Source organism: Haliaeetus albicilla, chromosome 4 (genome assembly GCF_947461875.1).
Source record: "Haliaeetus albicilla chromosome 4, bHalAlb1.1, whole genome shotgun sequence".
Lineage (NCBI taxonomy): Eukaryota > Metazoa > Chordata > Aves > Accipitriformes > Accipitridae > Haliaeetus > Haliaeetus albicilla.
Window position 1 is genome coordinate 14,276,112 of NC_091486.1, and position 13,284 is coordinate 14,289,395.

Consider the following 13,284-nt stretch of genomic DNA (forward strand, 5'->3'; position numbering starts at 1 on the left):
CAATTCTTAGGGCACGCCTATGTTGCATCAAGGAGGGTTGAACAGCAGTTCAGGAGCGAGCGTGATCGCAAAATGTAAGATCATGCAGTGCAGTGTAGTTCCCATGATAAGGCTCAGCTGGTCTGGTACAAATCCTCTACTAGTGGCTGTTCTGTTTCTGCACCTGAGAAGGCTTTGGCATCCTCCAGGGGAAGCAACAGCACAGGGTAAAATCCCTATCTGTTATCTGAGTCTTTAATTTGTGTTGTTGGATGCAGCCTGTGCCAAGTGTCAGCATATTAGATCGGGGTCCACCATAGACAAGGAGTTGGATGCTCCTGCCCTACAGCCTCACGTTCTTGCACAGTGGGAACCCAAACAAACAGACCTTCAAGTGTGTCTAAGCTCTGCTCAGACAAAGTGAGGAGTCATCCCACATCCAGTGCAGCTCCTGATCTGGATCAATTGGGAAAATGAACCCATCAAAGAAATGACATTTAATAATACAGACAAGGCCAAAATTCCACATGTAGGAACATGGGACACAAGCTGGCCCAACAGAAGGGAAACTCTGGCCTGCCTAGGAAGAATCCTGGAAAAGCTCTAGGGATCAGACCTCAACTGATCTATGGGCAAAAAGTAGCTCACATACTGCTTCAGTGTGCACAAACTGGGCAGACTGAGTCTGTATTCAGCACTAAAAGTTGTACCAGCAGTCTTGATCCATCCACATGAGAATCCTTAGGGATGGAAGAGAGGTGCAAAACTGATTAAGGACAGGAAAAAATGCTGCAGTAATGAGAATCTTCAGTGGCTTGATTGACTTATTTAGCTTATAAGAAGATGGAAAGTGACTTAACACTGTAGTGTTGTGAGGTGGAAATAGCAACAATGAAAGGGACATTGGATCCAGCACTGGAGGAAGGCAGAGAAAGCATCTGGGGCTCAGAAACAAGCCATTTCTAATACCTGAAATGTGAGATTAAATCATGACTGCCTGCCTTTCAGGGGAAGAAGCTTTAGCAGAGAGAAAATTATGTCTTAGTCAAACACCAGGTACTGGGAATACAGGTTGCTGAGCAGATGAGAGGTTGCATGTCTTGTTGGTCCCTCCTGGCCTCAGGGTTGGTGTAGCCTTAAACCAACCCCAAACTACCCAGTGCCAGTGCGGGTATGGGTTAATTTTAACCTGTGTCCTGCTGGGGAAGTGGCTCACTGGTGAAGGAGAATCCTGACGTTTGGGTTCATACCCAAACCAATTCAAATAACACAGGGATCCAGGTCATTCATTGGGTCCATCTCAGCATCACACAGCATGGAAGGGCATCCTAGACTTTGAGTCCTTATTCTGACTCCAACAGAATCTCTGAAACCTGCAGAGCTTTGGTTATCACTGACTGATATTATGCCAGAGATACAAATACTCCCAACAAGCCCTTTGTAGACACAGCATCGCTTTAAAAAGCTGTCATCCGTGGCAATTGTGTTCCATTCTCCAATAGTCTATATTTAACTGTTGCAAATTAGGCTACAGACTGAATTCTTCATGGCTGCAAACACTATTAGAACTTTGGAGTGTTGTTTTTTCTTCCCCTGTCAGCTAATTAGTGGTAATATAAATTTCAATCGTCGGCCGTGGTTGATTGCAACAGACCATCACATGCGTTACAATAAAGGCAATTTCCTCTGCTCCCCAACTACTAATAGTGGGTCTTAATTAGCCAAGGTTAACAAAGCATTGCATTGTGCTTTATCATTGTACATCAAACGATGGAGGGAGTATTATTTCCAGAGCGTCAGGATCCAGGGTAGCTGTTATACTACTGCAAGTCTGCTCCACAGTAATATTAAACACCACATGCACAACTGTACAATCCTATTTGTGCTATTAAAAATTATAAATTTGGAAAATGCTTGCTTTAATTTCCAAAGCTGATTAAAAAGTTTGCATACTTTAACATCTGTTTATGATTTCAAACATGGCTTTCATAAATATAAAGCTAATGTGGTCTGGCTCTCCAGCAAAATAAATCCCATTAAAAATAAGAAAAACCTCTCATTACAGTAGGTTTCTTTTTACATGAGTCCAGCATGTAAAGTGTATGTTTATTGTCAGCGAAATGAAAAAAAAAAAATCCCTCCATTGAGCTGCTGTGAGCCCAGGCTTACCTCATTGGAATGCGTCCTGTTCTGGTGCTTGGCTCTGTCCGAGGCATTGGAAAAAGCTTTATTGCAGCCTTCGTGTTCACAGACATAGGGTTTTTCTCCAGTGTGAGACCTCAGGTGTGTCTTTAAGTTCTCCAAGCGGGAATAAGCTTTGGAGCAACCCTCAAACTAAAATAAAAAAACACAAGAGGAGTGATTAATTAACCAGAAAAATTTGATTTTCCCCCTGCCTAAGCCCTTCTCATCTGTTTCTCATTCTTTCTTTTTTTCTTCCCTTTAAAGGGCTTGTGTTTTAGGGAACAACATCCACTTTGTTGGGAGAATTTGCTTCGCTAGGCAGGCTGAGAGTTTCAGCAGTGAGTCATATTTAAGGTGCTGCTCCTTGTTGGGTACCCACCTGACATTTCAACAAGAGACTCTTTTTTCCAGCAGGATTGAACACCCCTCCGCTCCTCCCAGGGCTCTCTTAGCCCCTCCTGCCATCTCTCTGCAGCTAACACACTCAGAAACAGAGGCCCTCTCCTTCCCACCCAGAGAACTGACGGCTTCTTGACAGTTTGGCCAGCCTTGCAACTTCACTAGCACCAGTGCTGGAAAGCCCAGACCATTCTCTAACACACAAGCAGAAATCTAGCAAGCTTTGAAGTTTCCCAAATTGCAGCTTGGGTCTACTCTCAGAGGATGCTGTGGTCAGGCTGTCTGACATTACGAGTTTAAAAAACAAGACTCTCAATCTTGAAGACAGATGGATTTTTGGATGACAAAACAGGCCAGGAACCTTCCTCCTGGAAGGAAACCAGCTGCCCACACAACGAGAAGGAGCAGCTTGGGAGAGATGGTGGGGCTTCGGGTCCTGCCACCCTCCACTCTGCCTGGGCTGGAGGCTTCTCCCTGCACCTGCCCTGACTGCAGCATTGGAGCATTTCACCTCCAACCAGGGAGGCCGTCTTAAATGCTCTTTGACGAAACAAGTGGGAACTTACAAACACTGGAAGAGGTTTTAAGAAATGCGAGGCTCCCTTCCAAATTCTAGCTACATGCTGCACTCGCTGTTCAGCTGGGAGCATTGAAAAGCCCGTGCTGCACTTCCTATGCAAGGACCTTAAAACTGACTTTAAGTTTCAATAAGCGGCCCCTCCTGTTGTAATGTATGCAAGCCACAGAGTGCTATATTTTAGTCAGATCACTCAAACGTGTCTACAAGTTCAGCCCAGATGTGACAGCATTTCACATTGCTATGTTTGAATCTTGGCCAGTGAAGAAACCAGTGTCATAGCAGGATAGGTCATGCCACAGCTCAGTATCTGATTTCCCTGTGGGCAGCTGAATGGCCCTACGTGTCCAGAGATCTGCCCCTTTTGGGCAGAGGCCAAAGGCAGCTGTATGCAATAGCAACGGTACCTGTCTCCTTGTGCTCCGCAGGCATAGGACTCACCTGCACTGCTAAGGAGTGAGGCAAACATGCAGCCCACGAAACCCGTGAAGCACCTAGGCACAGGTTGATCCCATATAACTTTGTTATGCTGGAAAAGAAGTAGGGTTACTTAAGCTTCCCTTTAAGGTCTAGCATAGGCATGGTGGACATAAGGCAAACTTGCTCTGGTCTCTTGAGATATCCAGATCTCCTCAAGGACAGTAGCAGCATCCTGCAAGAGCTGATTCCTTCCACGGCTTTGTTGAGGTGGGATAGATCCAGTTCCCCCGCCTCAGACAACTTTCATTAGCCCATGTGGCCCACAGAACATGCCACAGCTTTGAGGTAGCACAGTATATCCCTTTTTTCTCCTGCCCTGTGCAAAGAGTCCTTTTCAACTCAAGTTGCTTACAGTCACTGAAATACATCATTCCACTTGCTGGAAAACAAAGGGAACTCAGCACGAGGCAACTCATGTGTCCATTCTGGTTTTGCTGGATACTGACACAAAAATGCAGTTATTAAGAGCAAAAGTACTAAGGCCACATTTTCAAATAAGAGCTCCTCAGCAAAGCAGCCTGTGCATGTTCAAAGCAGTTGTTCCCACTCTTATGCGTGGATTTGATTATGTCAGTGGGAGTTCTGGCTGTCATCTGTTGAAATAATCCTTGACCAAATCCCAGGCTGCAATTAGGCTCATCTGTAGCTTTATGTACACCACAAACTTCTTGTCTGAAACAAATGGTGCTTTGAAAAATCACTGCCAGGCTTGGACAAGGAATGCTCTGCCACAGAAGGGCTGCAGAACTGCCATGTATCCCAGGCAATTGGAAACCAGTGGTACTCCAGCTTGGGGATAGTCGCTGTGACATATTGCAACATGGAGAAACTGCATTTCTCCAGGAGGCAGAGGATGACTTGAGACTCAAACACACCCAGCCTTGCTATTGCTCCAGTGCGACACAAACGAGGCTTGAAAGAGGCAGGATTGTGCAATGGTGCTTTTTCCTGCTCCATTACAGCGCTGAAGAGGATGCAGTCCCTGCTGCTTTTTGTCTTCTGAGTACCTCTACCTGCAAGGGCAGGTCTAGACTTTCCCTCACTGCTCACTTTGTAGCACACCGACGATCAATATTCCTTGATACTTTTAAGGAAGATTGGTAAAGCACTAGAACTGGGCAAAGTGCTTTAGAAGATTAAAACAAAGGACATGGCCCTGTGCCCCGGGGAGCTTATGCTCTAAATTAAATGAACACAGGGCTGGAAGATTGATAAAGGAGTCATGCAGCAAGCAAATCATACATATCCTAATATTTGTAAGCAGGAGCTGGGGCAGAGCCAGGGAGGGAGCAGGGCTGGAAGTGACTAAGAGAAGGAAGATATGGGAGGAGGGCTCAGACATCTGCCAAGCAGAAAGCGAGACTCATCTCCGAGACTCTGGGGAGAGGAACAGCATAATGCTGACAGCGGAGGAGGTAGGAAAAACTGCCAGGAGGAGAAGGCAGGGAGCAGAAGATATCAAAAGACAGGGATGGACCTTCAGGAGGAAAAAGGGCTGAAGCATATGTGGAAAGAGATGGTGAACACCTCTCCTCTCCTACCAGTTGGCCACAGCCACTAAACTACACAGCTCGCTTCTCTCATGCCCCCTATCAGGCATCCTTGTCTGCCCATCAGTCAGTGGTGCGTTGGGAGACTCCATGTGTGAGGGCAGATATAGGCTTTAATATCTCGAGGTTGAGGAGGAGGTGAGCCTAGCTCTCCCATGTGCTAGAGGAGCCTGTACCCCACAGGGCTGAGATACAAAATAGCAGCCCATGCTCTTCCTCAGGCAGTGTTTAACACTAGGCACAGTGCTGCTTGCATGCAGAAGGTCCAGGGACTGAGCTCCTCTTGGGGTTTAAGCACCCAGGGGTTGACCTCACCTCTGGATTAAGAGAGCAGAGGCAGGAGATGTTGGCCCAGCTCCCCAGGCTGGAAGGAGGCTTGTCTGCACACTCAGGTACGTGAGTGAGGGAAAATTCCAGTCCCAGCAGCAGTACTGGATGATGCTGAGTTACACACGACCAGGGTTACGTGGTTCCCCAGTGTGGGGTTACTGGATTTCCTTCTTGGATGTAAGCAACTAAATTGCTTGGTTCTCTACCTTAAGTGACTTGTCCTGAGTCACTCTGGCTCTCTGTGGTAGAGCTGAACCCATTTTCCCCAAGGAAATGTAGTTTTGCCCACTAACACCTTGAACACCCTCCTTGACCACTTGCCCTGTCCCCAGGCTGTCACCTGCAAGTAGCTATAACCTGGACACAGAGCTGGACTGGCCCAGAGCTGGGTGCCAGCAGGTACCCTGGGAGAGCCCTGCTTGAAGCCATAGGCCTGTGTCTGCACATGCATTTTTGTGACCACCAAAGTCCAGTCCCACTTGCCAAGCTGAGATGCACCATGCTCACCGTGCACTTGTGTGGCTTCTCTCCAGTGTGCCTTCGCATGTGCACCACCAACATGTATTGAGCCTTGAAGGGCTTCTGCTCCCGTGTGCAGTCCTGCCAGCGGCAGACAAATTCCTTCTTCTCCCCATGGATGTGATCGTTGTTGATGTGCTGGTAGGAGAGAAGGGAGAAGCAGGTCACTCCTGGAAAAGCTGATGCCAGCGAAGCACGTGTGGTGCTCCGAAAGCCAGCCGTTCCCTCCCCAGTGCTTGCGGTCAGGCACTGCACCTGGGTCCCAGGTGCACAGATAACACCAGGGACACGGGACCCAGCTCTGTGGTCTGGTGTGTCCTGCGGGAGAAAGTGCACAGCACCCAGCACACCGGGTGCTGGGTCCAAAGCAGCTATAAACTGGAGGTTTGCAATAAGCCCACTTGTCTCTGCTGAACCCTCCTGTGCTGCATTTACGCAGCTGTGACCCTTTCCTGGGGTGCTGCTGGAGGTTGGGGGAGAGGAGGAGACAAGCCTCGGTTGGACTCGATGATCTTAAAGGTCTTTTCCAACCTCGACGTTTCCATGATTCTATGATTCTAAGCCTACTTGCGCGCCAGCCCGTACACTGGCCCTAAGACATCCACCTGCTGTCCAGTGCTGGCGGCTGGCAGGAAATGACAGCATCTGCGAGCTATGCGCCAAGGAAAGCTCGGTGGCCTCAATTACTGCTAATTACTCGGGTCCGTGAAATCCTGTGCCGGGGTGTTGAAAAGCCAGACCCAGAACGGTGCCTTTGTCCACCCTGGGAGGAAGATGAGGGTTGCTTTTTCCCAGCCCAGGGCAGATGAAGCCCTGCCGAAAATAAACAGAGCCAGAGACCAGCCCATCGGCAGCGCTGTTCCCGCGGCGGCCTTGTCTCTCTGAATGGGGTCTCACTGCCAAAAATAATGCCTGTCCTCGCTCCTGTGTTTTTCAGCAGACATTCACTGACAGGAAATCCTAAAATAAACCACTTTGGGTTTGGGTTTTGTTTTTTTTGTGCTGAGATTTTTATCCAGCCCCCGCCTTCGTCCCCTTGTCCAAGGCCAGGCACGCATGTTGCGGCTCTGGCTGAGACTTTCTTGGGGTGGTGAGGCAGCACGAGGACACAAAAATGCATTAAGACAGAATCACTGACCTTCACAGTCCTAGCTGAATCCAGCCCCAGCATTCTGTGTGCCGTGGCCCAATCCTGGGGACAGGGACCTGCTGCTTGGGGCACCAGGTCTACCCAAGGGCAAGAGGAGGTGCATGGTCCTCAGCTCATCCCTTGGGCACCGCGGGTAAACACCGAGACCCAAAGCTGCATGCTGGGAGGGTTGGGGGCGGCTGAGTTTGGGAGAGGTTTCATATGGGTTTGGAGCTCAGCAGCTTACAGTTCTGGTTTTATAACATGGCATCAGAGTGAGATTTTAGCCTCAGATGGTGGAAATCTGGTGAACCCCCCAGGAGACCCATGGACACGCTAAACCACATCCAAACCAGACTGGGAAGATATGTCTCCTGGCTCTGTTTGTGTGGGAGTCTGACTTGCAACCAAGACTACACACGGCAGTGCTAGGAGTGGGGGAGTGCACAGGCTTGCCCTTTCGGTCTTGCTTGGGCCAGAGGAAGATAGGTTTATGGGAGGGGGACTATAACCCCCTTTAGGCTTATTAACTCACTGTCTGGGCAACATCTGCTTCCCATCACACGGTGGAGGAGCAGTTGCACAACTCACCACACTTCAGCTATGGCTCCATAGTCCCATCAAAACCCCACCTGGCTGGAGGCTTTGCTTGGGCTTCTCTCAAATTGAGTGTGACCTTCGAGGCTGGGAGCAGCAGTGGTGCTTGCAAAACTATGTCCTCACTCCTGCTGCTCACCGTTGACACGCACTTCTCCCACAAGTACATTGCCCACTGTGTATGGAGAACGGATACTGCACGCCCAGGTACTTTGCTCTGCACACAAACTAGAGTTTTTCCGTGCATGGTGGGATGCCACCTTCTCAGAAGTTGGCCCACAACATCTGTATTTCATTTGCATGTGTATTTTAGGCATCCCAAATCCACAACCCCATGTTGCTAGTAATCGTAGTACAGAAGCCTCCATTTTTATAACATTCCAAATTTAGGAAAATCTTGGACATTCCATCAAATATTTTTCTTTGGGTTTTCTCTGGAAATAAATTGTGCTGAGCTGCCTGGATCTGCCCTGCACTTTGCTCTGGGCAGAGTTAAAGAGTTTTTCTTACATCTGAGAAGGAAACGCACAAATACTGCTGGACAAATGTGAGCCCAGCCCATCTGACAGGGCTGCTGTGGTTTAACCCCACAAAAGCAACGCCCCGTGGCATGCAATGTGCAACCCATTAAAACCTTATCACTCAATTGGCCCTGAAAACTATTTCCAAATCTGTCTCTACTCAAGGACTTGTTGCACTGAACCAGTGACTTCTGGCAGAGGTGGGCAGGTCCTAGCCTTAGATGGAAGAAGAGCACATGCCCCAAATTATCATTTAGAGTGTGGTCCCTCTGGGCTAAGATAATGTTTGCGTGCGGAGCCTGGGGAAATGGAGACTAATGCCTACTTGGTGGTGCCTAAAGATGACTAAAATGAAGATATAAAAAAGGGTGAGAGTAGACATGAGCCCTCAGGAAGAGGGCTACATGTGAGTCGCACAAGGGTGGCCCCTGGCAGGCTCGGAGCCCGGCTGAGGCAAGCAGCAAAAGGCTGAAGGGAAAGGATAAGACAGAGGGTCCTGTCACAAAATTTGCTCAATCCAACATTTTGCTGCAAGCAGGAGGGTTGCTGGGGCTGGTGAAGTCCCAGCAGCTCTGGGCTGGCTTCAAACAAATGGGGCTCGCACCACAGACCCAAAGTGAGGCCTGGGAGGGTGCTGGGCTTGGGGCAGGATGGGCCTCAGACACAGATCATGTCTGATTTCACAGGCACTCACTCTGAGTTTGAGGGATTTGTTGACCCAAGAAGCCAAAGGAAACCAAAAGGTGGATTCCCAGGTGAAGCAAAGCACATGAAAGGCTCTTGGAATTAATTAGAACTGAAAATCTGACTAGTGACTTGGTTTGGGGAAGCTTCAGAGAGCAGTTTTGACATTGGTTTGGGGACATCGCTGTGATTATGGAAGCCCTATTTCCCAATTTTTAAAAAATCAATTCGCTTCCTGTATTTCGGGCCCTGATGGAGACAGTGGAGCATGTCTCCAAACTCTGGCAGCACTCTGTTTCTGTGGGAGGGATATGCTGAGCAGGTCAACAGCCTCTAAGTGATATGGCACCACAGCTCATGTCGCAGCAGCATTAAAGGCTTTCACGGCCTGGACAAGGACTGGGGACATTATGGGTGATCCCATAGCTGGTGTAGGTGCGTGGGGAGGCTCAGCAAATACAGCCAGCAAAGAGGGAAGGGCTCAGCCCCCTTCCCCATTTTCTGCTCAGGTCCTCTGCACAGAGCCTTCTGTCATTGGGTTGTGCACAAGGGAGATCAAAACTGCAGCCTCAGCAGCTGAGAAGAGAGCAACATCAAATAATCTATGAGAAGCTTCTTGCAGCTGAACTCCTTGGGGAGCAGCGACCTGCTTTGGCAGTGTTTACACACCGTATCTCTGATTTGCACCTTTAGTAGCTCCCAGAGTGAGCTCTAGCTGTACAGCAGCTAGTAATAAAAAATGAGGACAAGTGCACAGAAACCCAAATTTATCGCTGGGGTTTCCTCCCAACCATTACTCACATGGACGAGCTGCTCTTGAGTGTCATATTCCTTTGTGCACCCTTCCCAGTGACAGTTCGTCTCATAAATAACCTCAGGCTCCTGTTTACATTCATCCTTATCTAGATCTTCTTTCAGGTCTGTCAGATGCTCCTGCAACACACAACGGTACATTGTATAAGGTGAACTTCTTTCATCTGAATTCCTCCGTCACTCATAGATTACAGGGCAGGTATCAACTGATCACAAACCCATGCTCATTGCGGCAACATAACATCCTTGATTACTGTGAAATAATGAGTTACAGAGTTTTGGTCAAAATGGATCAGAGTTAATCACAAGACACAAAACACCTCGAAGCCATGGTCACAGCAATGCCTGGCTCCAGCCAGGTTGTGGGCAGTCCCGGGAAAGGCTGGAGAAAGGAAAAGGCTGGCTTTTGACCTTCAGTTGTGTTCTTTGCTGGAGAAAAAGTTCTGATCTGGGGGGAGTGGAGAGCATGAAGAAACCACAGAGCAGTCAGAGGCTAGTGATTACCACACTCACCTGACATGGGTTGGGGGGGGGGGGGGGTCCTGTTTTCTGCGTCTTTCAAGAGATGAGAAAATTATACCTAACCCTTACCCAAAGATTTATGCCTGCAGGATACTCCACAAGGAAAGAGTGGTAAGCCCTCAAAGCACTCCTCTGAGATAGAAAAATTTGGGAAGATTGAGCAAGACCCGGTGATGAGTGGGTTGCAGAGCAGAGCTCTAGGGGCTCCAGACTCATAAATGAGTTACTTTAATGCTGGGCACGCTGTGAGCTCTCTCCTTAACTTCTCTGTCTAGCCAGCTCCTCAGTGCTAAATGAAGCACAGAAGATTTTTGTTATGGCTGCTATGAGGATTAAAACATCGGCACCTACTCAATAGTGTAACATACAACATAATTAGTACAATTTAGAGGTAAGGACAACTGTTGGCTCTGCGTGCGTCAGACACTTGCACTACAGACAGGGCAATCAGCAGCCAATATTGGCTTGGGAATTTAACAATACAGAACCCTGCAGGTTTTGACCCCCTTCATTCCCTTTCCTCCCAATTACTACTACTGCCCAGTGCAGAGCATCCCGCCTCCAGGGCAGCTTTAGACAGGAGCGTCTGGGGTGACTGACCACATGAGACACTGTTCCTCATGATCTGGTGCTCCAGTTGGCCCCATAAGTGTGTAGACACAGCCAGACCCATCTCAAACTGCCTCTGACCTGCCCAAATGGACCTATCTAGCTGCCATCTCCTTCCCCACCAACATCTTCCCAATGCCTACTGAGGGGCTGCAATGATTAATGACTTAACGGCATTATATGACTTGCAAAGTGCGATGTACTATATGAAAGTTCAACAATTTTCATTAACTAGCTCATGACATACATGCCAGCTGTGACTTTTCAGTTCAAAAATTTAGATATGGAGAGGAAGAGATTTGTTTTAATTAGCCCTTAATTTAAAAAAAAAATATTGTAAGGTGGCTCTTGGGACAGGAAACTGTAGTAATTTACGGAAAGACTACTGGAGATTCAAACTATATCAGAGCCCAGAGCAATAATCTGAGAAAGTTCAAACAGCAGCTTCTTTTTCCTGCAATTCCTATTTGGTTGAGCTGTGAACATTATTCTTGTTGAAACATTTCTCTCCGTGCACACTGTGGTCTCTGGAAAAGTGAAATTTTCTACTAAAAATCTTATTTTGCCAAAATTTTTATAATTTCTGTTGGAAAAAATGGAATTGAAACCATTTTAAATTGTTGAAAAGGATTGACTTGTTTCATTTCTGGCTAGTTCAATGTTAATCTGAATCTCTACTGGAGCTATTGTGGTATCGTAAGGGTACAGTAACTCAGGTCCCTCATGCCTAGTGCTCCACTGTGCCCCACAAATCTTGTCTGGATTGTGTTTTTTATAGCACAAACCATCGTGGGAGACACTGTCTGGCCAAGGATTTTAAACACCCAAACCACAACTCACATGAGGCGTTTCCAGAACAGCATTTCCAAAACAAAACACACACATGCATGCTTTTTTTGGGATGGATGAGCTTCATACTCTGCAAAAAAATGTATCAGTCAATAATTAACTGACTGTAACTCAACTTTTCAGCACAGTCTCCTGCAGAACAGGAATCCCCAAATTTAACAAGTTGCTGTTGCTTAGACCAACTGAAGAGGAGACACCCGCTACATTTAGTCTTTTAACCTGTCCTCCTTGCCAAGAATGGGCTGTCTCTTACAAGGTACTTTCCACTAATTTCCCAGTCAATACTGAAATGCTGTGAGATGTGAAACCTACATTTCCCTTGGGGTATTACTTCACAGATCTCCTCATTAGGAACTACTAGACGACCAGCGTGCGTTTTGCTTCTCTTAATTTCACCTAGCTATTCTAATCAAACCTTCTTGCACTGCTTTAAACTACTCCCCCACTTCTTTCAGTGCTTATTTCACATAAGACCAGTGGACGAAACTCCGGGGCAGGACTGCAGGGGTAAGCCAGGCTGATGCTATCCAAGCACTGCCTGCGACTGGGTGCACGCCTCTTCACCTTGGAGCAGAGACCGGAGGATGATAGCCATTGAGCAAGCAGCTGTCTGTCCCACAGTTCCTCTGCTACAGATACTTTGAGAAAACAGGTGATGGCTTTCAAATCTTTTTTCATTTGCTGCAAGAAATAAACACGTGGCCTTATTAGGCCAGGTGGTGGCCAGATTGGTTTTTCAGGGCATGTGCTTTTGCAGCAGTGTGTAGATGCAGTCCTAAACTCAAAGCTCCAGAGAGGTGCCTCTTTGCCCTAATCGTGCTGACTACAGCATGTTTATCTTTCCCTGATATGCTATCTTCATCAATTTTACCAGCCCCCTGATGACTGCACACGTTGCTGTCCCCATGCATCATGCTGAGACCTGCTCCTGAACCAGGGCAGAAGGAGAAATTTGTCATCAACTCTTCCATTTGCTTGACAATAACACGGCCTAATATTTCATGAAAATGAAGTGCCCAGAGCACTCCTGATAGTTTACAGTTGTGATAAAGGACGGTCAGATGGATACTGTCAGCCATTAAACAGTTTGCAATCACAGAGCTCCGGAAAGAAAGCAAAGGCCTTTGGGCCCTTCTTGGTTTCAAATGTTGTGTCACCAGTGTAAAGGATGTTTCTAGGAGCAATTCCTTGTTGAATCAAGACGTCGTCCTTTTTTGCAAGTTTTCTACCTACATGCAAGATTCCCTCATAATCTATGTTTGCTCTGAGACACTAATGCTGCTTCCTTATCAGCACAGAAAACTCAGACATCATTTTAAAATTATCACACTTGAAATATTCCCTCCCTCCTTTTTTTCTATCCAAGCACAGCAACAGCAAGCTGAGCCCCAAGCACCCATCGAATGCTTCACTCAGTCACTGCAGCTCTGCCCTGTACCTCGCCAGGCTTCATGCTCCGAAAGAAACCCGCCTGCCTGGCAGACTCTGATGCCTTGCTCCCAGCTGCAGCAAAAGGTGCCAAGAGTATCGTTCCCAGAGACA

General features: G+C 47.6%; 1 protein-coding gene across 4 annotated transcripts in view; it reads right to left on the reverse strand.

Moving 5' to 3' along the window:
- The window catches only part of GLI2 (GLI family zinc finger 2), a 200,367-nt gene that overhangs the window by 12,373 nt on the left and 174,710 nt on the right, over positions 1-13,284 (reverse strand). For all 4 annotated transcript variants that reach the window (XM_069781021.1, XM_069781019.1, XM_069781020.1 and 1 more), the window contains 3 exons: positions 9,751-9,882; positions 6,007-6,156; positions 2,149-2,313 (listed from right to left, as the gene is read on the reverse strand). In XM_069781021.1, coding sequence (XP_069637122.1) covers positions 2,149-2,313; positions 6,007-6,156; positions 9,751-9,882 — 447 coding nt within the window. The remainder of the gene's footprint in view (positions 1-2,148; positions 2,314-6,006; positions 6,157-9,750; positions 9,883-13,284) is intronic.